Here is a 26566-nt window from a genome sequence, read left to right as displayed (position 1 = left end):
TGCTTGGGAGCCTCCTGTGAAGCGCTTCTGTGGTGTTTCCTCCGGCATTTATAGTGGCCTGTCCAGGAATCCGATTCACTAGAGAGGAAGAAAAGGACAACCAACTCCCATTCCTAGACGTGAGGGCACAGAGAACACCGAACGGAGAATTCACCACAAAGGTACACAGGAAAACCACACACACAGACCAAGTCCTGAACTACGAAAGCAACCACCCCAACACACACAAAAGAAGTTGCATCTGTTCAAAAGGGCCACAACCCACTGCAGCACACCAGAACTGCAAAAAGTGGAAGAAGAACACCTCTACAATGTATTTGCCAAAAACGGAATTTTTCATCTACAGATGCCTAAGGGAAAGACAACGGAAGGAGGACATGCCAAAACCCAAAGGACTAGCCACGTTACCATACATCAAGAACATTTATGAACTGACAGCCAGACTACTACGACCACTAGGACTCATAACAGCACACAAACCAACAGCCACCCTCAGACAACAACTCACCAGGACAAAGGACCCGATATCCAGCATGAGCAAAACCAACATAGTGTACAAAATCCCATGCAAGGACTGCACAAAACACTATATAGGACAAACAGGAAGACAGCTAACGATCCGTATCCATGAACACCAACTAGCCACGAAACGACACGACCAGCTATCCTTAGTAGCAAATCATGCAGATGACAGGCAACGTGAGTTCGACCAGGACAACGCCACTATTATAGGACAAGCCAAACAGAGAACAGCCAGGGAATTCCTAGAGGCATGGCACTCATCCACAGATTCTATCAACAAACACATCGACCTGGACCCAATATATCGGCCACTGTAGCGGACAGCTGGAACTGACAACCGGAAGCGGCAGAGACAAACCACTATAAATGGCAGAGGAAACAACACAGAAGCGCTTCACAGGAGGCTCCCAAGCACTGAGGATGTCACCTAGACAGGGGACGAAACGTCTGCAACACAAATTCCCAGCTCGGTGAACAGAACCACAACAATTACAGAAAGTATCTGTACTTGGTTGTTGTGTGGATATATGTTTGATAATGCGTATTGCTGGAATGGTTGGAATTGCTGCTAATTGTACAAAAGTGATATTGGAAATAAAGTATTTAACAACTCAGGTTGTTATTTAACAACTCACAGCATTCATTCTGTCACAACTATCTGTATTTCCATCTCCATCACATCACCATCCTCAGCTCCAATCTTGGTCCATCTGCTGAAACCAACATCCATGCCCTTGATATCTCCCATCTCAGCAATCTCATTGCTGCCCTGGCTCACCTACCATCTCCCATTCTCCATAAATGCAACTTTCAAGCCTCTGCTGCTGTTTGGCCTGATTCACTCCAACATGCAGAAGGTGGTGCGTATATGGAATGAGCTGCCAGAGGAAGTGGTGGAAGCTGGTACAATTCCAGCATTTAAAAGGCATCTGGATGGGTATTTGAATAGGAAGGATTCTGGATTAGTGGTGCTGGAAGAGCATAGCAGTTCAGGCAGCATCCAAGGAGCAGCGAAATCGACATTTCATCAGGAAGGGTATGAATGGGAAGGGTTTAGGGGGATATGGAACAAATGCTGGCAAATAGGACATGATTATTTTAGGATATAGACAAGTTGGACCGAAGGGTCTGTTCCCATTGCTGTACAGCTCTAGGACTCTAAGTACCCTCCACCCCTCACCCCTGTGCCTGCTGATCTACTTTGGCTCTTGATCTGGCAATGCCTCAAATATAAAATTTAATATTTAAATTAATGGTTTAGATATGGCCATCGCCCCTAACTCTGTGAGCTCAATCTGCCTCACAACCCCTTGGGCATTTCTGATTTCCTTCACTCCTCAATCTATGGATTCCCCACCCCAGACCACTCCCCCACTGAAGGTTCATCAGATTTACTTCCCTCCTGTGTTAAAACAATCTTGCACTTTTAGCTTGTTTTTGGTCACAAACATTTGAACATCTTGGGGTTTACCATTGACCAGAAACTGAACTGATACACTGCAGCTACAAGAGCAGATCAGAGGCTAGGAATCCTGCAGCTCACCACCTGACTGATCAAAGCTTATCCACTAACTACAAGGTGCGCTTCAGGAGTGTGATGGAATACTCCCCACTTGGCTGAATAGGTGCAGCTCCAGCAGCACTCAAGAAGTTTGACATCATCCAGGACCACATCCACAAGCATCCACTACCACCATAACCTATGCTCAGTAACAGCAGTGTGTACCATCTGCAAGATGGACCAAGGGCTGTTAGCACCGTCCAAACCCACAAGCACTTCCATTTAGAAGGACAGGGGCAGCAGATATATGGGAACACTATCACCTGCAAGTACCCCTCCAAGCCACTCACCATCCTGACTTGGAAATATATTTCAGTCTGTTCACTGTCACTGGGTCAAAGTCCTGCAATTCCCTTCCTAAGGACATTGTGGGTCAAACCAAAGCACATGGACTGCAGAGGTTCAAGAAGGCAGCTCACCACCACCTTCTCAAAGACAAATTGGGATGGTCAATATATACTGGCCCATGAATGAATTAAAAAGTTCCGGTATCATCCTGGAATAAAAAGTAATAATGATAGGAGTATTCTGCAGGTCAGGCAGTATCATTGGAGAGTGAAAATCTGTGAATAGTACAGGTTGATGACCTTTAGTTAGACTCCCGATATCTGCAGGATACTGTCTCTGTTTTAGTCTCTGCTTAAGTGACTCAATGTCAAATTTTGTTTATGAATTGCTCCTGTGATATCTCATGAGAGGGTTTATGATATTAACAGTGCCATATAAATTGTTGTGGGTCAGATGTGCCCAGGTGAGAAAGAAAAAACTGACCATCCTTAAATATTCACTTTTAAATCATGAAAATAAAGTTAATGTTTGGAAAACACACAACTTGTCATGCATTAAGAAGATCAGAAAAAGGAATGGGAGTAGGTAATTGGCTGTTGAGATGCTCCAAATCTTGTCTTTTATCACCATCCATGGCTGATTATTTATCTGAATTCTCTTTCCTACCCTTTTTTTCATGACTTCATCTGATGAAGGGGCTATGCTCCAAAAGCTTTGTGATTTCAAATAAACCTGTTGGACTATAACCTGGTGATATGTGACTTCTGACTAAAAAAAATTGATTGAGGATGTTATTACACTTGGCTGGAGCAGTAGGATTTGAACCTGGGCCTCAGTGCTCAGAAGTAGGAGCACTATCACTGTGCCACACAAAACCTCTGTAGTAAATAGGTCCTCTTCTGTTGAATAAATGGGAACACCTTCTTCCTCAACATTGGACACTACTGTTTTACCCTCAGAGACCATTATAATAAATTGGGTCCTCTCCTGTTATATGAATGGGACCACATTCCTCCTGAACATGGGGCACTACCACTGTATCCCTGGAACCCATTATAGTAATTTAAGCCCTCTCCTGTTGAGTCAATGATGTGGAGGTGCCAGTGTTGGATTGGGGTGGACAAAGTTAAAAGTCACTCTTCCTCCTGAACATGGGACACTAACATGGAACCCCAGAGTCTATTATAGTAATTTGAGCCCACTCTTGTTGAATGAATGGGAACACCTTCCTCCTGAACATGGGACACTACCACTGTACCCTAACCACCCATTGCGGTGTACAGTAAACAGGGTCCTCTCCTGTTAAATGAATGGGGGAATGGAAAGGGGCGGAGACACTGAAATGCCTGCGTACGTCTCCACCAATCAGAGATTGCGGTCGATGCGGACTAATCGGAGAGCGACATTCCGGGGGGTGGGTCCCTACGGCCCGCTAAGCCGGCCGCCATTGGTCAGGTGGAGTAAGGCGCGCTCTGATTGGAGGGGGCGCGCGTCACAGAAGGAGGAGACGAAAAGAAGAAGAAAAACAAAGATGGCGGCGCGAGGCTGCGGTTTTCTCATCGAGCCAGCGGCCGGTTTCTGACGGAAGGAGGGGCGACACACAGGCATCGTTTACCTCAGCAAATATCTCTAAAATACATTTATAATTAAAGTCTTAACTTTTGAAACAAAAGTTGTGAAGAGGAGAAAATAGTCGCCGGTCGCGTTTATTGTTTTTTTTTGGTATAATTTTCGGGGTCCGGGACGGGGGAGGTGACGGTTACCGGGTGAACGAGAAAACAAATTAAAAATGTCGGCGGTGGAGGAGAGAGAGCCGGCGCCCGCGGCTTCTTCAGCGGCGGGAGGTGGAGGAGCGGCGGCAGCGGCGATGATGATGGCGGCGGCAGCGGCGGCGGCTGCTTCCTCGGGCCCCTCCGACCCCCTGCACCCGGCGGCGGCGGCGGCCGGAGCCCAGGAGCTGAACAACCACCCGGAGCTGGAGGAAGGTCCGAGCTCCAAGAAGCGGGCCCGGCTGGAGGCCGAGTCGGCGGCCGGCTCCGGCTCGGGTTCGGGCTCGGCGGCCGCAGGCGGTGGAGCGGCGGCGGGGGGCAAGGCCGGCGCGGAGCACAAGCTGGAGGAGAGGCTGTACTCGGTGCTGTGCTGTACCGTGTGCCTGGACCTTCCCAAAGCTTCAGTCTACCAGGTACCGGGCTGGGCTGGGCAGGGCTGAGGGGGAAACCCGGGGGCCAAGGCGGCTCACCATTAGCCTGGAGCCGCAATCACTCCCATTCCTGAAACAAACGTAATTTCTATTAAAATCATCATCTAATTCTCCATACACCTTTTTATAATCCCATCCTCACCCATGTAGGAGGACACGCTGTACCATCTGATTAGACTGATACGGTATTCAATTGTGTATAATATATATATATATATATTTCTTTTTAAAAATATACAATGTTATTTAATACGTATTAGATATAAAATATTGTCATCATGGGATTTGCAGCACTTCACAGAGCACTGTAGAAGGTCATTGGCAATATTGTGTGCGAGAGCCTGTGTAAGTCTCTATGTGGTTATGTTTTATAAATGTGATTTGAGGTAATCACATGTAAAATGTGGTCACATACAATCATTGGTTAGAATTTTTATGTATATGTGTGTATAGAAGTGTCATTTGGATCCTGGGGTTTTGTCTTGCCCAGTGATAGTTTGGCTGTGGAGGGAGGGGAGTTGGGGTACTCCTAAATCTTTCTACCAAATCAGGCATCTCCTTTGCGATTGTCATCTTCTAAAGAGTCAACCTACCCAGCATTTAAATGGAATTGTGCATATGTAAGGTAGTGCCTGAATGCTGGAAATCTTTTTTCCAAAAAAAATTCTCTAGTGTATTTCCTATTCTTCATACATGGCAAATTGGAGTTGTTTGATTTTTTTTCTTGGAAGTGTTGTGGAAAGCAGTCTGGTCATGACATCAGAGGAGGCAGACATGTTAGTGTTACTGTTTTATGTCGCTTTCACTGCCAGTCATGATATTGGATCCAGGCATGATAAAGGTCGAAACAAAAGTAAGAGGTGTCAACTGCATTCAACCATATATTCTTTTGGTGGGTGAGAGAAGCCATTAACAAGTATTTTAATCTGGGTTTCTGAAGCTTTACGACCTTTGCTGTAAACCTTTTTAAATCGTACTATCTTGTAACTTGTTCACAACCATCCTATTCATCCAAAATAATAATTCATGTTTTAGCTGAATTTGCTGAAAAGGCAGATGTCTGTTTCCTAATGTGTATTGGGTGTACAGTAGTCATCATAATAGACATCACATTTACATAGTGCCCACTAAAATACAGCTGCTGTTTCTCTACTTATATGGATGTTCACAGTTTCCTTAATTAGATATTGATTCAGGGGCTTGGTGGTGATGGGGAATCTATCCTTGACTGTGAACAATGTCACAGGCACAAAGCGTTAGACTTTTAAATGTGTTCCAGTAGATTGCAAGGCTGGTTTCAAGACCGAAAAAAATTATTCCACATCCCCAAAATAAGTGGGAAAGAAATGTGAATTAAGAGTGCTTGCTCTTGTTTGCTGAGGTGGTCGCTTCATCAGTACCTCTTGATTTCGATCCTAACTGCAGCAATTCTGAAGCAACACTGCATCAGACATTCAAAACACTTCATTACGTGCCGTATTATTAACCCTTCTCCACATTGGCTATATTTCAACAAAGCCACATACCGTCAAGATTGCAGTTAGTAAGTTTCTACAGATCTTTAGTTTAAAAATGAATGTATTATGTAGATCTTAAAATCTGTTCCATTTGATCATTTCAGCAGAAAAAATGCATCTCCAGTTCTATCATTTGCTTTGTTTCTTTTTCCCCTCCTGGCAATCTTAAGTGTTCAAAGTGTTAAATTGTAATGGAAATGGAGGCAGGCCTGTTGTGCCTGTCTGAATTCACAGGAAACAGGAGGTGGAGTGGAGAAGGTAATGAAAATAACTGTTATTGTATTAAAAGCAAACACATATCCTCCACATTGCACTTAGGAAGACATTCTCTGTGTGAAATGTTTCAGAGATTGATGAAACCAAATATAGTAATATCGTTGAAAAATTGGGAAGTGCTTGCTTTCTAGAGATTTGCTCAAGGCTTGTATCTATTAACATAAATGGTACCTACTGTATGGGGGAGTATGGTTTACATTAAAACTGAAGGATCATATCGGTGTTTGTTTATATTTAGCAGTTGTGGTTGGTAAAGTACGCTCCCTGGAGGAGGACCTTCGATGATGCTGCATTTCTTGCCTTCAGCCCTTCCCCCATTTGTTATCTCTCATATTGACTTTAAATTTTTTTGGTTAAATTTAATTTCTTTTTATTCAGACTTGGTATTCATTGTGTGCTATTAATTTGTTTGTTGGATTATAGTAAGACAAAATTAATGGTATAATTTAATTTCTGATGTCAGAGTTTGACAGTGAATGTGCATGTAAGTTGTGAAAATAAATCAAGAACTTGTGCTTTTTTTTTTAAAAAAAGCACTTCATTGATATTAGTGGCATTATCTCACTTGAGGGTGATGATTCAAGTCTGACCAGCGAACAGTTTCATGCAGTCACCCAATTTAATTAAACTCTTTTAGAGTTTAAAATATTTGAGAAAATAACTCTGGCAGGCTAAGATTTATGTAACCCAAAATATAGTTGCTAATCATGTGTATTCTTACCTTTGTTGCTCTAAATTTTTCAGGTGTACCTCTGACAGATGTCAGTAGTTTTGTTTACTTTAAAAATAATTAAGACAATGTGTTTTTTCTGAGTTGTACTTTTATCTGATTTCCTCCCCTCTTCTCTTTCCCAGTTCTTTTGGAAATAAGAAACATTTTTTTTCTTCCACTGGAAAATGATCTTACAGTTGGTGCTGTCTGAAGTGTTATGCCACACCATGTCTTTGCCCATCTTTTTAAGAATCCTTTCAACCTGTTTTTTGTGGCGATGGTGGAGGTGACAAACAGCAATCATTTGACTCCACCATTCCCCATTTCTCCTCCTATCAAACATTTTGTCATGTTGTCTATGTTACTAGCACCTGCGTTCACTTGGTTTTCTAAATGAAATTTGGCCATTGAGTTTAACAGGTTAAATCTTTTTCTATGGTTAGCTGTTTGCACTAACTGTAATTATCCACCAATATGCTGTCTTTTGTTCTACCAAAAATAGAAACAATAATCTCAGAGCTATAGAGATGTACAGCACGGAAACAGACCCTTAGGTCCAACTCTCATCCACGCTGATCAGATATCCTAAATAAATCGAGGCTATGTGAAAAAGTTGCCCCTTAGATCCCTTTTAAATCTTTCCCCTCTCACTACAAGAGCCACTATGCTGCCAGTTTTTATACATCTAAAAAAAAATAGGCTGCATATTTAAGGAGAGGAAGCACTTCTTCTCTTAGAGGTTAATGAATCAGTAGAATTCTTTGCCACAGGGGGCTGGCAAGGCTAGGTTGTTAAGTACATTCACAGTGAGATAGATTTTTAAATCACTAAGGGAATCGAGGATTACACACAAAAGACAAGGAAGTGGAGTTGGGGATCGTCAAATCAGCCAAGGTCTCAGTTAATGGCAGAGCACATTCAATTGGCTAAATGGCCTACTTCTGCTCCTACGCCTTATGGTGTCATACAATTATTGATTGTGGAGCAGAAACAAATTGACAGTCCTGGGATTAACTGTGAGCTTCGAGGTCCAATCTCTGCCACCATTGGGGCCTGCAAAACAAAGAACATTTTTTGTGCTATTTTGTGCTTTTGTTTTGTACCTATACTCCAGTGGAAATTAATTCTACTATTCTCCCAACTGGCCTTTACTCTCTTTCAAATCACTGAATTTTCACTCCAGTTAGCAAAGTACAAAAATTAGGCCACATTACGAAAATGTTGGGCAGCATTGCTTCTGACTGTCCAACCAGTAAAAGTAAGTTTCCCTTCATCATTATCTGTACCCCTTAATTTTTTTTTGTAATTTTGGATTAAGTCACTACCATTGTGAAAAACAATACTATTTTGGTAGATGTACACTGTTTTCCAGGAGCTGATTAGCTCAGTTGGCTGGGTGATTGGTTTGCAATGCACTTTTGCTTCAATTCCCTTAACAGCTGATGTTACCATGAAGGACAGTCTTTCTCAACCTCTTCCCCTCACCTGAGGCATGATGACTCTCAGGTTAACCACCACTAATCGTCTCTCTGTGATGAAAGAGCAGCTTTATGATCCTCTGCGACTGTGGTGACCTTGCTGTATTGGCTGAAGAGAGAATATATCTGTCCCAAAACATGGTGCCCAGCATAACTCTCAATGCTTTGTCATTAACCAGGGCTTTGTATGCCTAAAGCTGATTCCACCTTATATATTCTAGCCCATAAATGTAAATGCCAGTACTTGTTTAGCCAATTTACTTTCTACATCTGTGTTTATATTGCACTTGGAATGTGGAAAATCATCCCAAGGAACTTCACATGATTATAGTTGACTGAAGCTATAAGAGGAGGCATTACATGGCTGTTTGAGAGTGAAAACTTGAGTGGAAAGAATGTAGAATGAGGAGAAAAGTCAAACTGACAGATTGTAGCCACAGACTTGATCAGTCTGTCTTGATTGAATGGTGCCTCTTCAAAAGCACCTCCAAGCCATGAACTCAACCACCAAGAACTGATACGTGTGAACACAGCATTCTGACTGCAAAATATATTGCATTGCTTCTTTGTTATTGGCCAAAGTCCTGGAACACTCTCCTGAACATTGCTGCAGATCACATCATATTTGTAAGAAGCAGCTCACCACCACATTTTCAAGGACAGTTTAGGAAGAGTTGTTGACATCGCCAATGATATTCACATCTCGCGAAATAATAAGCAAAGAGCACACTATTGGGGGCATTATATTAGCATGGATAGAGGATTGGCTAACTAATAGATACAGTTGGAATAAGGGACAGGTTCAGGATGGCAACTTGTCACTAATGGTGTGCCACAGGGATCAGTGCTGGGGCCAAAATTATTTACAAGATGTATATGAATTACTTGGATAAGTAAAGTGAACGTACTATTGCTAAGTTTTCAGAAGCGACAGTTGATGTGAAGGCAGGTAGTGAGGATGACATGAAGTATCTACAGAGGGATATAGACAGGTTAAGCAAATGAGCAAAAACTTGCCAGATGGCATATAATGTGGGAAAATGAGGTGCACTTTGGCAGGAGGAGAAGAGCTGAATATTAAATGGAGAAAACTGCAGAATAAAGCAACTTGGAAGCCCTCATCCATGAATCTCTTCATCCAAGTTCAATGAGTAATAAGCTTTTCCTGAAGAAGGGCTTATGCCTGAAACGTCGATTCTCCTGCTCCTCGGATGCTGCCTGGCCTGCTGTGTTTTTCAACTCTGGTCTGAGATCAGGTATGGATAAAAATGTCTTATGAGGAGAAGTGAATAAGTTGGGCCTGTGATTATTAGAAGAATTAGAGGTAACCTTATTGTCACAAACAAGATTATGAGGAGACTTGACAGGCTGGATGTGGAAAAGTTTACTCTTGTGGATGAGTCTAGGACCAGAAGGAATAACCTCCAAATAAAGGATAGCATGTTTAGGACAGATGGGAATTTCTCCAGAGGGCAATAAATCTGTAGAACTTGTTACTACAAAGGGCTGTTGAGTCTGGGCTGTTAAGTACATTCAAGGCTAAGATAGGTTTTTAATCAGTAAGGGAATTGAGGATTATGGGGAAATGGTAGGAAAGTGGAGTTGGTGTTTACCAAAACAGTTACGATCTGAATAAATGGCAGAATCTACCCAATGGGCTGAATGGAATAGTAAGTAATAAAAGGGAAAAGGATACAACTGGCAACTATAGGCCAGTCAGTGTTGGGAAACTTAAAGATTGTAGGGAGTTGGTGCCATTTTGGCATGGTTACTGGATTTGACATCTGGAGTTTCATGTTGTTGCTATAGCCCTGGTGCAATTTGAATCAGTTAATATGTCTGGAATATAAAGCTTATCGCTGCTTATGACAATTGATAAGATCCCCAATCTTGTTCATTCATTACCTTTTTAAGGAAGGAAGTCTTTCATCCTTATCCAGTCACTCTTGATCCGTAGTAATGTGGTTTACTCTTAACTGCCTTGTGAAATGGCACTTGGTTTTTCTGGGAGATGAAGTACTACATCTCATGAGTGAATAAAGGAAAATATTCAGGACAAAGTTATCACTAAACAGAAGATTGTGATCTGGTGATATTATCACTGGATGAGTAACCTAGAGATTTAGATTTTCTGAGAACAAAAACTCAAATGCCATCATGGCTGCTTGTGGAATTTATGTTCAACTAGTAATTAGATCTGGAAGTGAAAGTTTGTTTCAGTACTGGCAACCAGGAAACTATTAATGACTAAAACAATGAACTGCAGGTATTGGAGATCAGAAACAAAAGGCAAAGTTGCTGGGGAAACACAGCAATTCTGGTAGCATCTGTGAGTTGAGGTGCTGCATTTTGGTAGGGCAAATCAGGCAGGGCGTACACATTTAATGGTGAAGTCCTAGGGAATGTTGTCCAACAAAAAGACCTTGGACTGCAGGTTCATAGTTCCTTGAAAGTAGAGTCACAGGTAGACAAGCTAGTGATGAAGACATTTGATATGCTTGCCTTTATTGGTCAAAGCATTGAGTATAGGAGTTGGGAGCTCTTTTTGTGGCTGAACAGGATATTGGTTAGGCCACTTCTGGAATACTGTGTTCAGTTCTGGCTTACCTGCTATCGGAAAGATGTTGTGAAACTTGAAAGGGTTCAGAAAAGATTTGCAAGGATGTTGCCAAGGTGTGGGTGGAGGTGGTGATTTGAGCTATAGGGAGAGGCTGAACAGACTGGGGCTAATTTCCCTATGGCATCGGAGGCTGAGGGATGACCTTATAGATGTTATAAAATCATGATGGCTATGATTAGGGTGACTATCCAAGGTCTTTTCCCAAGGGTAGGGGAGGCCCAACCTAGAGGGCATAGATTTAAGGTGAGAGGGGAAAGATTTAGAAGGGTCCTAAGGGGTAACTTTTCATGCAGAGGGCGGTGTGTATGGAATGAGGAAATGGCGGAGGCTGGTACAATGCCAACATGTAAAAGGCATCAGCATGGGGTCTATGAATAGTTAGGGTGTAGAGGGATATGGGCCAAATGCTAGCAAATGGGACTAAATTAATTTGGGCTATCTGGTTGGCATGGATAAGTTGGACAGCAGGGTCTGTTTCCACGCTGTACATTTCTATGACTGTCAATGAGGCCCAAATTTGGTGAAGTGGCAAGTTCTTAGTTTTTGGGCTCAAGGAGGTTAGAGGTGAGGCCATGAAGAAATTTGAATAGTGGACGTGAATTTTAAATTTGACACTTTGTTGAACTGGGAATTAAAGTGTGACCTGGAGCACGATGTTAATAATTAAGTAGGACAAGTGGCCATAATGCTGTCACCCCTGTAATCTGCTTTCATGAGCTCACCTCTGCACCAGATCTTCGCAATTGTCTTGCATTATATTTTGAACATAGGCCAATATTTTGAACAGCTGTTTCTTTATTTCAGAATACTGTAGCAGCAACTGTTCATGTAACATTCCATTCAAATGTAGAGATCAGCTCATTGTTTGAGTGCTGCCTCTGCTTTGTTCAAATTGAGGTTCTTCTCTCTTCCTCCCTCCACTTTTTCTTTCCAGTAATTAGATTAGAAGGAAAACTGGAGTAATGATTGCTGAAACAGTTACAAATTCAAATGTTTTCGATGCAATTTGCATCTAGCAGGCAATGAATTCCTTTGTGAGTAAAGGTGTTTTTATTTTTGCATATTGGGCTTTTTGTTCTGCCATAATATGTAAAGGTGTTAGATTTTTTTTGAGGATGTCACCAGTGTTTGTGGCATCGCAGTGATTGTGCATTTATTCAAAAGTGGTAATGATAGGAAATGAAGAGGCAAACCTTTAGCAGATGAGCTTTCTTTTATTCCACGACTTCTATGATTTGGGTAAACCTAAGATAAATCTAGAAGTGGAGTTGGTGAACAAAACAACAGAAAGTGAGGACTGCAGATGCTGGAGATCAGAGTTGAAAAATGTGGTGCTGGAAAAACACAGCAGGCCAGGCAGCATCTGAGGAGCAGGAGAATCGACGTTTCGGGCATAAGCCCTTCTTCAGAAATGAGGCTGGTGTGCCAGGCGGGCTGAGATAAAAGGTTCAACATTCATCCCATGCGGTTGGAGGGTTCCTAGGCAGAAGATGAGGTGCTCTTCCTCCAGGCATCGTGTGGTCAGGGTCTGGCGATGGAGGAGGCCAAGAACCTGCATGTCCTTGGCGGAGTGGGAAGGGGATTTAAAGTGTTCAGCCACGGGACGGTTGGGTTGGTTGGTGCGGGTGTCCCAGAGGTGTTCCCTGAAACGTTCCGCAAGTAGGCGGCCTGTCTGCCCAATGTAGAGGAGACCACATCGGGTGCAACGGATACAGTAAATGTGTGTGGAGGTGCAGGTGAATTTGTCACGGATATGGAAGGTTCCATTGGGGCCTTGGAGGGAGATGAGGGGGGAGGTGTGGGCGCAAGTTTTGCACTTTTTGCGGTTGCAGGGAAAGGTGCCGGGAGTGGAGGTTTGGTTGTTGGGGGGGTGTGGACCTGACGAGGGAGTGGTCTCTCCGGAACGCTGATAGGGGTGGGGAGGGAAATATATCCCTGGTGGTGGGGTCTGTTTGGAGGTGGCGGAAATGATGGAGGATGATACGATGTATCCGGAGGTTGGTGGGGATGCAGTGGAGAGCATCGTTGACCACATCTGAGGGGAAATTGCGGTCTTTGAAGGAGGCGGCCATTCGGGTTGTTCGGTAGTGGAATCTCCTGGGAGCAGATGCGGCGAAGGAATTGGGAATATGGAATGGCGTTTTTACAGGGGGCAGGGTGGGAGGGTTGTAATCTAGGTAGCGATGGGAGTCGGTTGGTTTGTAGTTTGTTATATTCAGCAAATGGAGATAGTGAGGACTGCAGATGCTGGAAAGTCAGTGTTGATGAAAATGACAGCAAGTCAAGCAGCATCAGAAGAGCAGGAGAGTTGACGTTTTGGGCAGGCGACAGCAGAGTAGTGTTACGATTGGACTGTTAATCTAGAGACCCAAGTAATATCCTGGGAAAGAGAGTTTGAATCCTGCCAGAGCAGATATTGCAATTTGAATTCAATAAGAATCTGGAATGAAGAAATTGTGAGGACCATGAATCCATTGTTGATTGTTGGGGCTGGAGGGGGTGCGTGGAAGAACCATCTAGTTCCTTTAATGTCCTTTAGGGAAGGAAACTGCCATTCTTCCCTGGTCTACATCTGACTCCAGACCCCACAGCAATTTAATTTTTTTTTGTCTTTTATCATGAATATTAATTTGAAATCAGCATTTGTTGTCTATTCCTGATTGTCCTTGAACTGGGTGGCTTGCTTGGCTATTTCAGAAGGCAGTTAAGAGTCATATACATTGCTGTTAGTCTGGAGTCATGCTAGACTAGATAGATGTCAGGTTCCCTTCCTTCATGAGCATTAGTGAATCAATAGTTTTTCTTTTAAATGCAGATTTTATGAATTGGATTTAAATTCCGCCTGTTGCTGTAATGGGATTTAAATCCATGTCCCCTCAGCATTGGCCTGAGCCTCTGGTTTTCTCATCCACTAACATTACTATGACAACACCACCTCCAGATATTCAAGTTACTATCAATTTTGCCCAGGTTATCATTTCAAATTAGAGGTTATAATGACTTGGTACAATTACTTAGACAACCTGAACTCTGCCAACGATATTTTGATAGTTCAGATTGTGTTATGCTCAAGCGTACAGTTCTGGTTGCTACACTCTCCAAAGCATCCACGTCCTTTTGGTAGGGTGCAGAGGAGGTTCACCCAGGATGTTGCCTGGTATGGAGGGTGCTAGCTATGAGGAGAGGTTGAGTAGATTAGGATTATTTTCATTAGAAAGGAGGAGGTTGACAGGGACCTAATTGAGGCCTACAAAATCATGAGGTGTAAACAGGGTGGATAACAAGAAGCTTTTTCCCAGAATGAAGGACTCAATTACTAGGGGTCACGAGTTCAAAGTGAGAGGGGAAGAGTTTGGGGGGAGGGGATAATGTGTGGAAAGTTCTTCATGCAGAGGGTTGTGGGTGCCTGGAAAGCATCCTCAGCAGAGGCGGTAAGGGTAGGAATGATAAAATCACTTAGGATGTATCTCAACAGATACATGAATGGTTCGGGAGCAGAGAGATCCTTAGAAAATAGGTGGCAGGTGTAGATAGAGGAGGTCTGCATCGGTGCAGGCTTGAAGGGCCGAAGGGCCTGTTCCTGTGCTGTAATGTTCTTTGTTCAAGCCTCAAAACCAATGGCTGGCAGGTTTTTCAATTTTGAGCAGCAACACGAGTGTTAGTTTTTAGCAGGAATTGTTAATGCCAAATGGGGAATGTTGACTGATTTTCTTTTCCCTCCTCTCCAAATTTAGCAACCCTATTACTGTCCAATAACCCTTGTGTTATCCACAAGATTCTTGGCCCAGTCTCTGCAACATTTCATTTACTAAGCTAATAATTTCCTTTTACTTGGAAACCAGATCATTACTGTTACATAGTTAGAGAACGATTCATCACATAATGCAACTCATAGGCAAGTGAATTGCACATGGCAGTGGCACCTTAAACAGCCCGAGGAAATGAAAGCTCTGAAGATTGTTGTTATAGTTACTGCTGGCTGTACTCTACTTTTTATGGAATAAAGATCAACAGACATGTTGCATGCTGCTGCAACAGCTTCAAACCCTTAGCCACGAAACTCTAGGAGTTGGATTGAATGCTCAAACTGGCATTCAGGTCTAGAGGAGCAGGAATTTATTTTGTCGTCTGATTCTATCCAGAGGATAGAATTTCAATAAAAACCAATGCTGAGCCATCAGTACTCCTTCTGAGAATGATATAATCAATAATGCAGAGCTGTCAACTTTCTCTGCATTCAGACCATAGAAAACATTTAAAATAGTAACCGTCAAATGTTACGATCAGTCTAATGTTCGGTAACTTCTCTTTTTCTGTCACTCTTCATTCTCGTTGAAGCACAGAAGCTGTCTTAAATACTTTCCCACATGTTTGCTCCTTTTCACTTGACACCACTCTGAGAAATGCCTTTTAACATCCAATTCTTGGACTAAATGTTTTGTCACCTGTTTGAATCTCATTGATTTTCATGTGCCTGCTGGTCTTTACCTTTTTAGGTGGGAGAGGGTATGGGTTTGAAAGGTACTAAGGACCTTAGTGAATTTCTGCAGTGTTTCTTAGATTAATACAGATCAGGAATGGGCCCTTCAGCCCACAATGCTGTGCCAAACATGATGCTAAATTAAATTAATCCCTTCTGCCTGCACTTGGCCCATATCCCTCCATTCCTTGCATCTTGTAGTGTAGGTGTTAGATACTGTTATGCATCATTAGTGAGGGGAGTGAATGTTTGTTGATATAGTGAAATCAAGTGAGCTGCTTTGTCCTGAATGGTGACTGGCTTCTGGAGTGTTTCTAGAGTTGCATTCATCTTTGTCGTCCCATTTCCTCGCTTAGTCGAAGCAAAACGCTCAGAGACACAGTATCGTTTTACCTCCATCTTTATTCCGGGCCCTGGAGGGAAAGAGAATGCCCGTGGGACATGCGTTCCCGGTCTTATCTGGAATAACAGTTTCTTGATTAATTATATAGTTATTTTACAGGGAGGAGCATCTAGATAAGGCAACGTACATACTAATTGGGTGACCATTACAATGTGAGCATCAACAGTAAAAATTAAGCTATCTGCTGTTACACAACGGATGTTCTTAACCTTAACTGGCTTCACATATTGAATACTTTTCACCTTGTTAAACTGACCATACGTACTGAATGCTTTTTAATGTTGTTAAATGGCTTTACATGGTGAATGCTTTTCCACCTTGTTAACCCATTGCCCTTGCCTCCAGCACCCCATTGTAAACTTCAAGTTCTTATCTGAGTCATGCTCAGCTGAACCTCTTGATTCACAAAACTCAAAACTTAACTCTTCCCCTGCCTGCTTATACCCGATATACATTCTCACAGGCAAGCGGGCAATAGTTCATCACACCCTTGACTTGTGGCTTTTAGGGGCAGTCAGGAGTTGTTATTGCAGCCTTTCACCTGCTCTTAGCCACAGTATTCATTTGGCCAGTCCAGTTTCGGTTCTGGTCAATGTCGACCACCCCAGGGCGTTGACACTGGAGAATTCAGTGATTGTAACCCCATTGAATGCTGAAGTCCAATAGTTAGATTCTTTTGTTGGAAATTGTTGTTGCCTGGAACTTGTTTGGCAATAGCATTGTTTGCTGGTTATCAGCTTAGTCATGATTATTGTCCAGGTCTTGTTGCATATGGACTGTTGTGCTCAAGTTTTTAGGAATGTGTGCTGTCATCGAGAATTCCCACTTTCGACCTTGTGATGGAGTGATGGTTATTTGATTTGATTTATTATCATGTACCTAAGTACAGTGAAAAACTTTGAGTAATGCAGGTAGATTATAGTGTGCTTAGATAGTGAGGTATACAGGTTACACTGCACAGGAGGTACGCAAAGCAGGATCAACATTAACAAGACTAATATTAATTGAAGTTAGTGTCCGTTCATCAGTCTAATAATTCAGGGAAGAGGCTGTCTTGAATCTAGTGCATGTGTTCATGTTTCTGTATTTTCTGCCTCTTGGCAGAAGTTGTAGGAAAGCATTACTGGGGTGGGAGGGGTCTTTGCCTTTCTGTGCAGCGAGCCTTTTAAATGGAGTCCATGTAATGGGAGGTTGGCTTCCATAATGGTCTGGGCTGTACAAGCAGCCTTCTGTAGTTTCTTAAGGTCCTGGGTAGAGCCGTTGCAGTACTAGACTGTTATGCACCTGGGTAGTATGTTTTCTGTGGTGTATTCATCAAAGTTGGTGAGGGTCCTTATGGACATGCCAAATTTCCTAAGCCACCTGAGGAAGAAGAGGCTTTATTTTGCAGCCTTGACCATTGCATCTATATGGGAAGTCCAGGGTAGGTTGGTTATCGTCAGTCCTAAGAACTTGACACACTCGACCCCCTTGACCTCTGCTCTGTTGTTTTAGGTGAGGATGTTTTCCTTTCCTTCAGAAGTCAATTGTCTTGCCGACATTGAGAGAGCTGATGTTATCATTGCATCATGATATCAAGGCCTCTATCTCCTTTCTGTATTCTGACTTACTGTTGTTTTGATATCCATCCTACCACTATGCTGTCATCAGCAAACTTGTAGTACAGTAGAGGGGTGAGAATGCATTATTGGGGTGACTCCAGTGTTGAGGGTTATCATGGAAAAGGTGCAGTTGTCTATCTTCACTGATTGATTGCAATCTATGGGTCCGGAAGCTGAGGATCCAGTTGGAGAGTGGAGCTGAGACCTAGGTCTTAAAGTTTTGTGAACAGTTGGAGGAGATAATGGAGCAGTGGTTGATGAGTAGGTGTCCTCGTTATCCAGGTGTTCCACAGATGAGTTCAGGGCTAGGAAAATGGTGTCTACTGTGGGCTTGTTACATTGGTATTGATTGAAGTAGCTGAAGATGCTTAGGGTTAGGATACTGACCTGAGGAACTGAAATTCAGTTCTTATGTCCATGTTTGAACCCAAGCTTTAGTGAGTTCTGGAGCTGAGTAACTTTCGTAGAGCCCAAACTGAGTGTGTCATTCGGAACAGGAGTAGGCCACGGAAAGAACCACAGATTCTGAAAATCAGAAACAAAAACAAAAATTGCTGGAAAAGCTCATTAGAACTAGTAACATTTCTGGAGACAAAGCAAAGTTAATGTTTCAAGTTTGGTGACCCTTCTTCAGAACTGATGGTAACTAGGAAAGGGTTGGTATTTATGCAGAAGGTGGAATGGAGTAAGGAGTAAATGAGGTGGAGAGAGAGGAAAACACATGGACAAAGCAGTGAGTAAAGTTCAGCCTTGAATAAATGGCTGCTAATGGGACTTTTAGTAGTTTATAATGGGATTGTATCAACCCATGTAATGACGGGGCTGGCGAGTGGGGGTGAGGATGTGGGAGAAGGTGCTCAAGTTGGCTGTTTTCCTTCCTTAAAGATAATTAGTAAACCAGGTGGGCTTTTGGTGATTATCAATAATGATTCTATTGTCATAATTTGGCTTATAGTTCCAGACTTTGAGTTCATTTTGAATTATTTCTTGGATGTAACAATCCAGCTAACAGTGGGATTAATTCTGCATTCTTAGACATGCAAGCCATCTTACTGCTGACCCAGCTGTTCGATGTGCTGCATAATGAACCATACCTGTGCTTGAGCTTGTTTTATTTGTGGTCACTCACTAATAGGCAATCCATTTGCGTTAACACTTCAACTCTCTCTTCACTGTTGCAGGCTTTGTCCACAATAACTGAGAGCTCTCCTGGCACTTAGCCCTGGGTGATGTTTGATAGTGACTATTCTCAGACTGGTTGGAATGCAGTGGGTGTCCAAGGTTACAGGCTTTCATTGTGAATGACAGCAGCAAATACTTTGTGACCTGCTGTCCCTTAATGTAGGCCCCTGGCAGGGTAACTGCACACTGGAAAGACTTTCGTTTGGTGTGTGCACCTATCTAGGTTTATTCAACTTTATACCAGATGATCAGTAGAAATTATTGCTGCCAATTTGATACAAGTTCCACTGACCACAGTAGTTCAAATTATACTAACAAAGTAGACAAGATGAATACTTATTATGAGCAAAGTGAGTCAGATTCTTGTTTGAACTAAATAAATAGGGTAGGATAGGGGATAAGAACAGGAGTTTTTACAGTACTTACATCAGTGCCATTGTTGTTTCTTTTTCAGTTTAATGATATGGGAAACACTGGAGCTCCTATCTCTATATATTTAAGAATTGGTTGCGCACAAGCGAGTCAGTTGGTGATGTTTCACATGTAGACCATTGCCAGTAGTGCATTCACTTGGTACACAGCCTGGTATATCCTGAGCATCTTGCCGGAGGTTGCGAAAACATTGTAAAGGAGTTATTTCATGGGTCCTGTTTTATCTGCTAAGCATATCGCCATTGTGGTTCTTTGACTTAAGTACAGTATTTTACCTTTCCTCATAACACGACAAGTTTAGTTCCATTACCTTTTTGCGATGTGCATTGGAATACGACTTTTAAAGATTAGGAGAAAGTGAGGGCTGGAGATCAGAGTCGAAAAGTGTAGTGCTGGAAAAGCATAGGTCAGGCAGCGTCTGAGGAGCAGGAGAATTGATGTTTTGGGCATAAGCCCTTCATCAGAAATGTGGGCTGTAATTTGAGGTTTAAAGACTGCAGAGCTGGAGGATATGTGATACTGTTAAAGTAGGATATGCAATTCTGGGGTGTGATAGCAAAGGAGAGGGGGCAGAGGAGCGTTACTGCGATGTTACCCAAGTTGGAGACATTTAATTATGAAGAGAGATTGGATAGACTAGGACTGTCCTTAGAGTAGAGGAGACCGAGAGGAGTCCTGATTTGAGATGTCAAAATTTGAGAGACATAGATGGGAATATGTTTTCCCCTTGGTGGAGAGTTCAGTGTCTTGGGACATTGATCGGGATGGTAAGGTGGCTCAGCAGTTAGCACTGCTGCCTCGCAACGCCAGGGACCCGGGTTCGATTCCAGCCTTGGGTGACTGTGGAAATTGCACATTCTCCATGTCTGCATGGGTTTCCTCCAGGTGCTCCAGTTTCCTCCTACAGTCCAAAGATGTACATATTAGGTGAGTTGGCTATACTAAATTGCCCATAGTGTTCAGGGATGTGTAGGAATGGTGCATTAGTCAGGGGTAAATATAGGATGGGGGGAATGGGTCTGGGTGGATTACTGTTAGGTAGATTTATTAGATTAGATTAGATTAGATTACTTACAGTGTGGAAACAGGCCCTTTGGCCCAACAAGTCCACACCGCCCCGCCGAAGCGCAACCCACCCATACCCCTGCATTTACCCCTTACCTAACACTACGGGCAATTTAGTGTGGCCAATTCACCTAACCTGCACATTTTTGGACTGTGGGAGGAAACCGGAGAACCCGAAGGAAACCCACGCAGACACGGGGAGAACGTGCAAACTCCACACAGTCAGTCGCCCGAGGCGGGAATTGAACCCGGGTCTCTGGCGCTGTGAGGCAGCAGTGCTAACCACTGTGCCACCGTGCCGCGGACTTGTTGGGTGGAAAGGCCTGTTTCCACACTAGGGATTCTATAAATTGACATTTATCAGGAAATTTGGAAGAGATGAGAGATAAAGTCTATCTTCTAAAGGTTGGTGGGAATCTGGAGCCTCATTGCCTCTAAGGGTAGACACAGAAACTCTTTAAAAAATTTAGATATGCACTTGCAGTGCCAAAACATAAAAGGCTATGAGCCAAGTAGTGGGAAGTGAGGTTAGAGTAGTTAGGTGGTGGTTTTTGGCAGGCGCATACTCAATGGACAGAAGGGCCTTTCTCTGTGCACTCTAAAATGTGTAGTATCTACTGCGCAAGTTTATTGAACAAGACTGATTCTGTTTACGTAGAGTCTTTCTGTATTGTTTCCAGTCAGCAATTGTAGTTTGATGTAACCAATGTTTCTAATGCTAAAAGATGTCACAAAATAAAGTAACTAACTGGATTTAGGTTTGCTCGCTGAGCTGGAAGGTTCATGTTCACATGTTCAGACGTTTTATCACCATATTAAGTAACATCTTCAGTGTGCCTCCAGACGAAGCATTGCTGACGATTCCTGCTTTCTATTTATATGTTTGGGTTTCTTTGGGTTTGTGGTGTCATTTCCTGTTCTTTTTCTCTGAAGGTGGGGCAAATCGGGTCCAGGTCATTGTGTTTGTTGATGCGGTTCCAGTTGGAATGCCATGCTTCTAGGAATTCTTGTGCCTGTCTCTGTTTGGCTTGTTCTACGATGGATGTGTCTCTCGCCACTCTCCCCTACATCAAAGACATTTTGGAAATGACTGCCAGACTACTCGGACCCCTTGGCATCATGGTAGCCCACAAACCCCACCACCACAATAAAACAGCAGCTAATGAAGTTGAAAGGCCCTATACAGACAACAAGCAAACATAATGTCATTTACAAAATACCATGCAAGGACTGTAACAAACACTACGTCGGACAAACAGTCAGAAAACTAGCCACCGGGATACATGAACATCAACTAGCCACACAATCACTAGTATCCTTACATACATATGAGGAAGGGCACCATTTTGACTGGGACAACACATCCATCCTAGAAGAAGTCAAACAGAGACACGCATGAGAATTCGAGAAGCATGGCATTCCAACTGGAACTCTATCAACAACACATTGACTTGGACCAGATTTAACACCACTTGGAAAAAAAGAACAGGAAATGACCTCACCAACCCAAACCAATTAATTCGAAAGCAGGAATCATCATCAATGCTTTGTCTAGAGGCTCTTTGAAGATGTTACCTAGTATGGTGTCGAAATGTCTGAACATGAAGGTTCCAGCTCAGCGAGCAAACCTACATTCAGGACCTCAACCTGAGCTACAAATCTTCTCAAAGCTCGCTAAAGTAATTTACCTTTACAGTCTGTTATATGGATATTTGTAAGTTGGTGCCCTGATGTCTGTTTCAGAATTGGAATTGTGTGGCCATCACAGATGTGTCTCTTCAGTATTCCAAGAATATTAGGATCTATTCATGTTGGGGTGAAGAACTGCTGTCATGGGCCACACAATATTGCGCACACGTTCAAAACTTCCTGCAGTTTAGTCTCTGCAGAGAAGATTATCAGAAAATTACACAAGTGAAATATTGTTTTCTGTCTAAAATGTTTTCTTTTTTATGACCTTAATATCATTCTCATGATATTGTACCAAGGATTTCCTGCTCCAGACAGATCTGGCGATATTTTCAGATCCCCTTGTTCTTTAATTTTACACTTTGGATGTTATATGTAATGTAATACCTAGTTTACATTGCATTTCCCATTGTGATTTTTTTTAGGCTAGTGGAGCTCTTTTTTTTTTAAAACATTGCAACAAGGAGTTAGAATATGGCATTTGAATTGTTTGAACTCTTGTTATCTCTGTCTCTTTTCACCCTCTTCCCCCATACTTAGATGTTTAAAAAATCATACAGAAATGTGCATCTCATATTACATAATACAATGCATTTTCCTTCACAGTAATAGGAATTCTTTGAATATTTTTTCTTATTACAAATTCTAGTCGTTATACTGAAAAGTAGCTCTGCTGATGGGGCAGACATTCTGTTAATGTTTCCAAAGCAACTGCAGCTACACTGTTACATCGTTTAATTACTTGAACTTTGACACTACACTATACTTGGAAGACCATTCTCGTCATTATTCATAATGTGCAGAAATATTGCCTGAAACCAGGCCAGAACCAGTTTAAACTTATCTCCATCTTTAAAATAATGCCTTTAGGGTTAACCTTTTTTATTCCATTCATTGCTTTACCTCAATAAGATTCAACAATCCTGAGCTCTGATTGCATCCTTTATAAAATTGTTTCATTTTGCTTGCTGCCTTCATTCTACCAAAATGTTACCTGTGTCTTGAACTTCTACAACCATAATTTTTAATCAAGCATTGATATTAGTGTCCTATTTCATGACCCCCGTCTCGCCTTTATTGGCTGTTTCTAATTGTAATTTTTGCACAGTCCCAGTGATCTCTGTCCACTTTCCATTTTTTACTAATTTGTCAGCTCATGCTTGTCCAGAAATATTCACCTCATATCCTAACTTGTACAAAATCTTGTTCACTTGTTCCCATATGCTGGCTCATCTTTATTGAATTCCAGTTAGACTGTGCATCAAATTCATAATTCTAATCTATTTGTATATTTCTCTCTATAGCCTAACCCACACCTAATTCTAAAGATGTCTGCTGTCTTAGTTTGGCCTTTTGTACATCCTAAATTTCCATCAACTCTCCTTTGGGAGCGTAATGTTCATCTGGAATAGTCTCCCTAAATCTCTGCCTTTCTACCTCTTGCTCTTTTGTCTTGTTGCTCCTTAATAACTAATCCTTGACAAAGATCTTGGTCTCCCTTTTGAATGGCATTATTGAATCTGCTTCCATCACTTTTTTTCAAATAGTGCATTCCAGATCAAACTTGGATGGTTTAGAACAAATGTTCTCATTCTCTTGTCTCTGATATTTTTGCCGGTTATCTTCAATCTGTCTGCCCATGGTCGCAGATAATAAATTTTGGGATTTGTTCACGTTGCTTTCTCTGAGCTTATCAGCCATTTCTCAGAACGAGGTACTTTTAATCTATTTTTGACGTCTTCCTGAATAAAAATCACCTTGTACTTTGGCTATTTATTATGTAGTTAATCATTTACTTTGATATTTGCTAGCGATTTTTAAATTATTCATTCTAGGAATGTGAAAATTACTGGCAAGGCTAGTATTTGTCACCCGTCTTAAACTGCTTTCACGATGGCGAGTGTTGTGTTCTGGAACCTGTGTAGTTTGTTGTGTACATTCATATGTAAGAGGGAATTCTGGTGTTAACTTTTAGTTTTATTCCTTTATGCCTGCCAATGTTGCTTCCAAGGCCCAGTCAGGTGAAAATGACAGATTTCCTATCCTAACCACCATAAGTGAACACAATTGATGATTTCATGGTCACCTTTGTGGAGTCAGCCTTGTATAATCTGAATTTATATTGAATTTAATGAATAAATTTAGTTTTATCATTTGAGGTGGGATTTGAACCCATTCTTTGATCTGATCTATTTGTTATGGAATTGCTTGGCTCTGTCCATTACTTCCTATTTATGCTGTTTTGATATCCCAAGTAGCCCTGTATTTTAACTTGAGGTTGACACTTTTTTTCTCTCTCTCTGTATGCCCAGTGCTACTGCTGCACTCTTCATTGAACCAGTGTTAATTTCCTTAACATGATGGAAATGGTAGAGTTGGAGATTACAGATTGTGATGCTGTATGATTCTGTTGCTACTGATGGCTCTCAGCACATGAAGGATGCTTAATCTTGGGTTGCTCAATTTATTCAAAGTTATTCCACTTTAGTACACACTGCCATGCCACATGTTGGCTAGTATTCTCAATGTGGAGGTGAAACCGTTCAATTGTCACTCTGTCCATCGTTGTATGAACAAATGCAATTGTGACAGATTGGTGAGGAGGATCCATAAGAAATAGGAACAAGAGTAGGCCAATCATGCATGCTCTACCATTTTTTTTTATTCACATGGTGGCCAAGATTTATTGCCTGTCCCGAGTTGCCTGGGTTCAGGGTATCTCATCTGGGCTGCTGAGGAACTTCGAATGGCAAATGAAATATCCAGTTTGTCGTGGTCCATGTAGGTACCAATGCTATAGGTAAGAGGTCTGCTGAGGGAATGTAAGGAGCTTGGGGCTAAATTAAAAAGCAGAATCAAAAAGTTGGTAGTTTCCACGGTACTACCAGAGCTGCAAGTTAATTGGCACAGGGTTAGCAAAATTATAAGAGCTAAACACCTGGCTCAAAGATTGGTGTGGGAGGAATGGGTTTGAATTCATGGGATGTTATCACCAGTACTGGGAAAAGAGGGAGCTGTTCCAATAAGGCAGGTTTCACCTGAATCATGCTGGGATTAGAGTCCTGGTGAATTGCATACTTCAGGCTGCATTATGGCTTTAAACTAAACAGTAGGGGTGAGGTTCATTGGCAGGGAAAATTATAGGAAAAAGATAGCAAAGAAGGACTCTGAGGTTATTAACATTTCCGGAATAAGTGTTAGGACAGAATATGGAAAGGGTCAGGCACAGCAGGTAAGGGGATAACTATAAGAAATGGGGCAGTCAATGCATGATTGAAGGTGCTATACTTAAATGCATACAGTTTATGAAATACAGTAAATGTGCTTGTAGATTGAAATTGATGGGTAAGATGTGGGCATCAAAAATGTGGTTGCAAGGGATCAGGGCTGAGAACTAAATATCCAAGGATACTTGTCCAATCAAAAAGACAGGCAAATGGGCAGAGGAGGCAGGGTTGCCTTGTCAGTAAGAAATTAAATTAGATCAATAGCCAGATGTGACATAGGGTTGTAAGGAATAGATTCTGTGTGGGTATAGTTGAGGACCTGCAGAAGCAAAGAACCTAATGGAAGTTATGCACATGCCTTCTAGGTGTGGTCAAGATGTGTTGAAGGAAATAATTGGGAGCTGGAAAGGGCATATAAGAAAGGCACTATAACAACAATTGTGAATAATCGTGGGAGAATTCAATAGAAGGACTGTGAAAATCAGATTGGTAGCAGATTCCAAGAAAACAAATTTGCGGAATGTCCGTGAAATGGTTTTTTTAGTAGAGCCCACAAGGGAACCTGCAATTCTCAATTTGATATGTAATGAGGCATACCTGACTAGAGAGCTTAAGGTAAAGGAACGACTAGGGGTCAGTGATCATAATATGGTAAAATTTACCCTTCAGTTTGTGAGGGGGAATCAGAATTAAAAGCATTATAATTGGATCAGTACTTGATGGAGTTTAGAAGGATAAGGAGTGATCTCATTGAAACTTAGAGAAAACAAAGGCCTGAATAGAGTGAACATGGAGAAGATTTTCCCACTAGTAGGAGAGACTGGGCCCCGAGGTCGCAGTCTCGTAACAAAGAGATAACCCTTTAGAACTGAGATGAAGAATTTCTTCACCACCCAGAGGGTGATCACTGCGGAGTTTATTACCACAGGAGGCATCTGGACGCCAAGTCATTCAGTGTATTTAAAATATATCGAAGAAGGTCATTCTTGAAAAAAGAACAAAGAAAATTACAGCACAAGAACACTCCCATCGGCCCTCCAAGCCTGCACCGATCCAGATCCTCTATCTAAACCTGCCTCTGCTCCCTGCCCATTCATGTATTTGTCTAGATACATCCTTAAATGACACTATCATGCCTGCCACTACCACCACCGCTGCCAATGTGTTCCACTCTCTGTGTAAAGAACTTTCCACGCATATCTCCTTTAAATGTTTCCCCCCTCACCTTGAACTCGTAACCCCTAGTATTTGAGTACTCCATTCGGGGGGGGGGGATAAAGCTTCTTGCTATCCACCTTGTCCATACCTCTCAT

At 42.2% G+C, this 26566-nt stretch overlaps 1 protein-coding gene across 1 annotated transcript in view; it reads left to right on the top strand.

The window, feature by feature from the left end:
* Positions 1-3860: 3860 nt before the first annotated feature.
* cyhr1 (cysteine/histidine-rich 1) overlaps positions 3861-26566 on the top strand; it is a 125764-nt gene continuing 103058 nt past the window's right edge. The window contains exon 1 of the mRNA XM_043690960.1: positions 3861-4553. Coding sequence (XP_043546895.1) covers positions 4161-4553 — 393 coding nt within the window. The 5' untranslated portion in view covers positions 3861-4160. The remainder of the gene's footprint in view (positions 4554-26566) is intronic.

This window comes from Chiloscyllium plagiosum, chromosome 5 (genome assembly GCF_004010195.1).
Source record: "Chiloscyllium plagiosum isolate BGI_BamShark_2017 chromosome 5, ASM401019v2, whole genome shotgun sequence".
Lineage (NCBI taxonomy): Eukaryota > Metazoa > Chordata > Chondrichthyes > Orectolobiformes > Hemiscylliidae > Chiloscyllium > Chiloscyllium plagiosum.
Note: the sequence above shows the minus strand (reverse complement) of the source record. Positions and strands in the feature narration are given on the sequence as shown.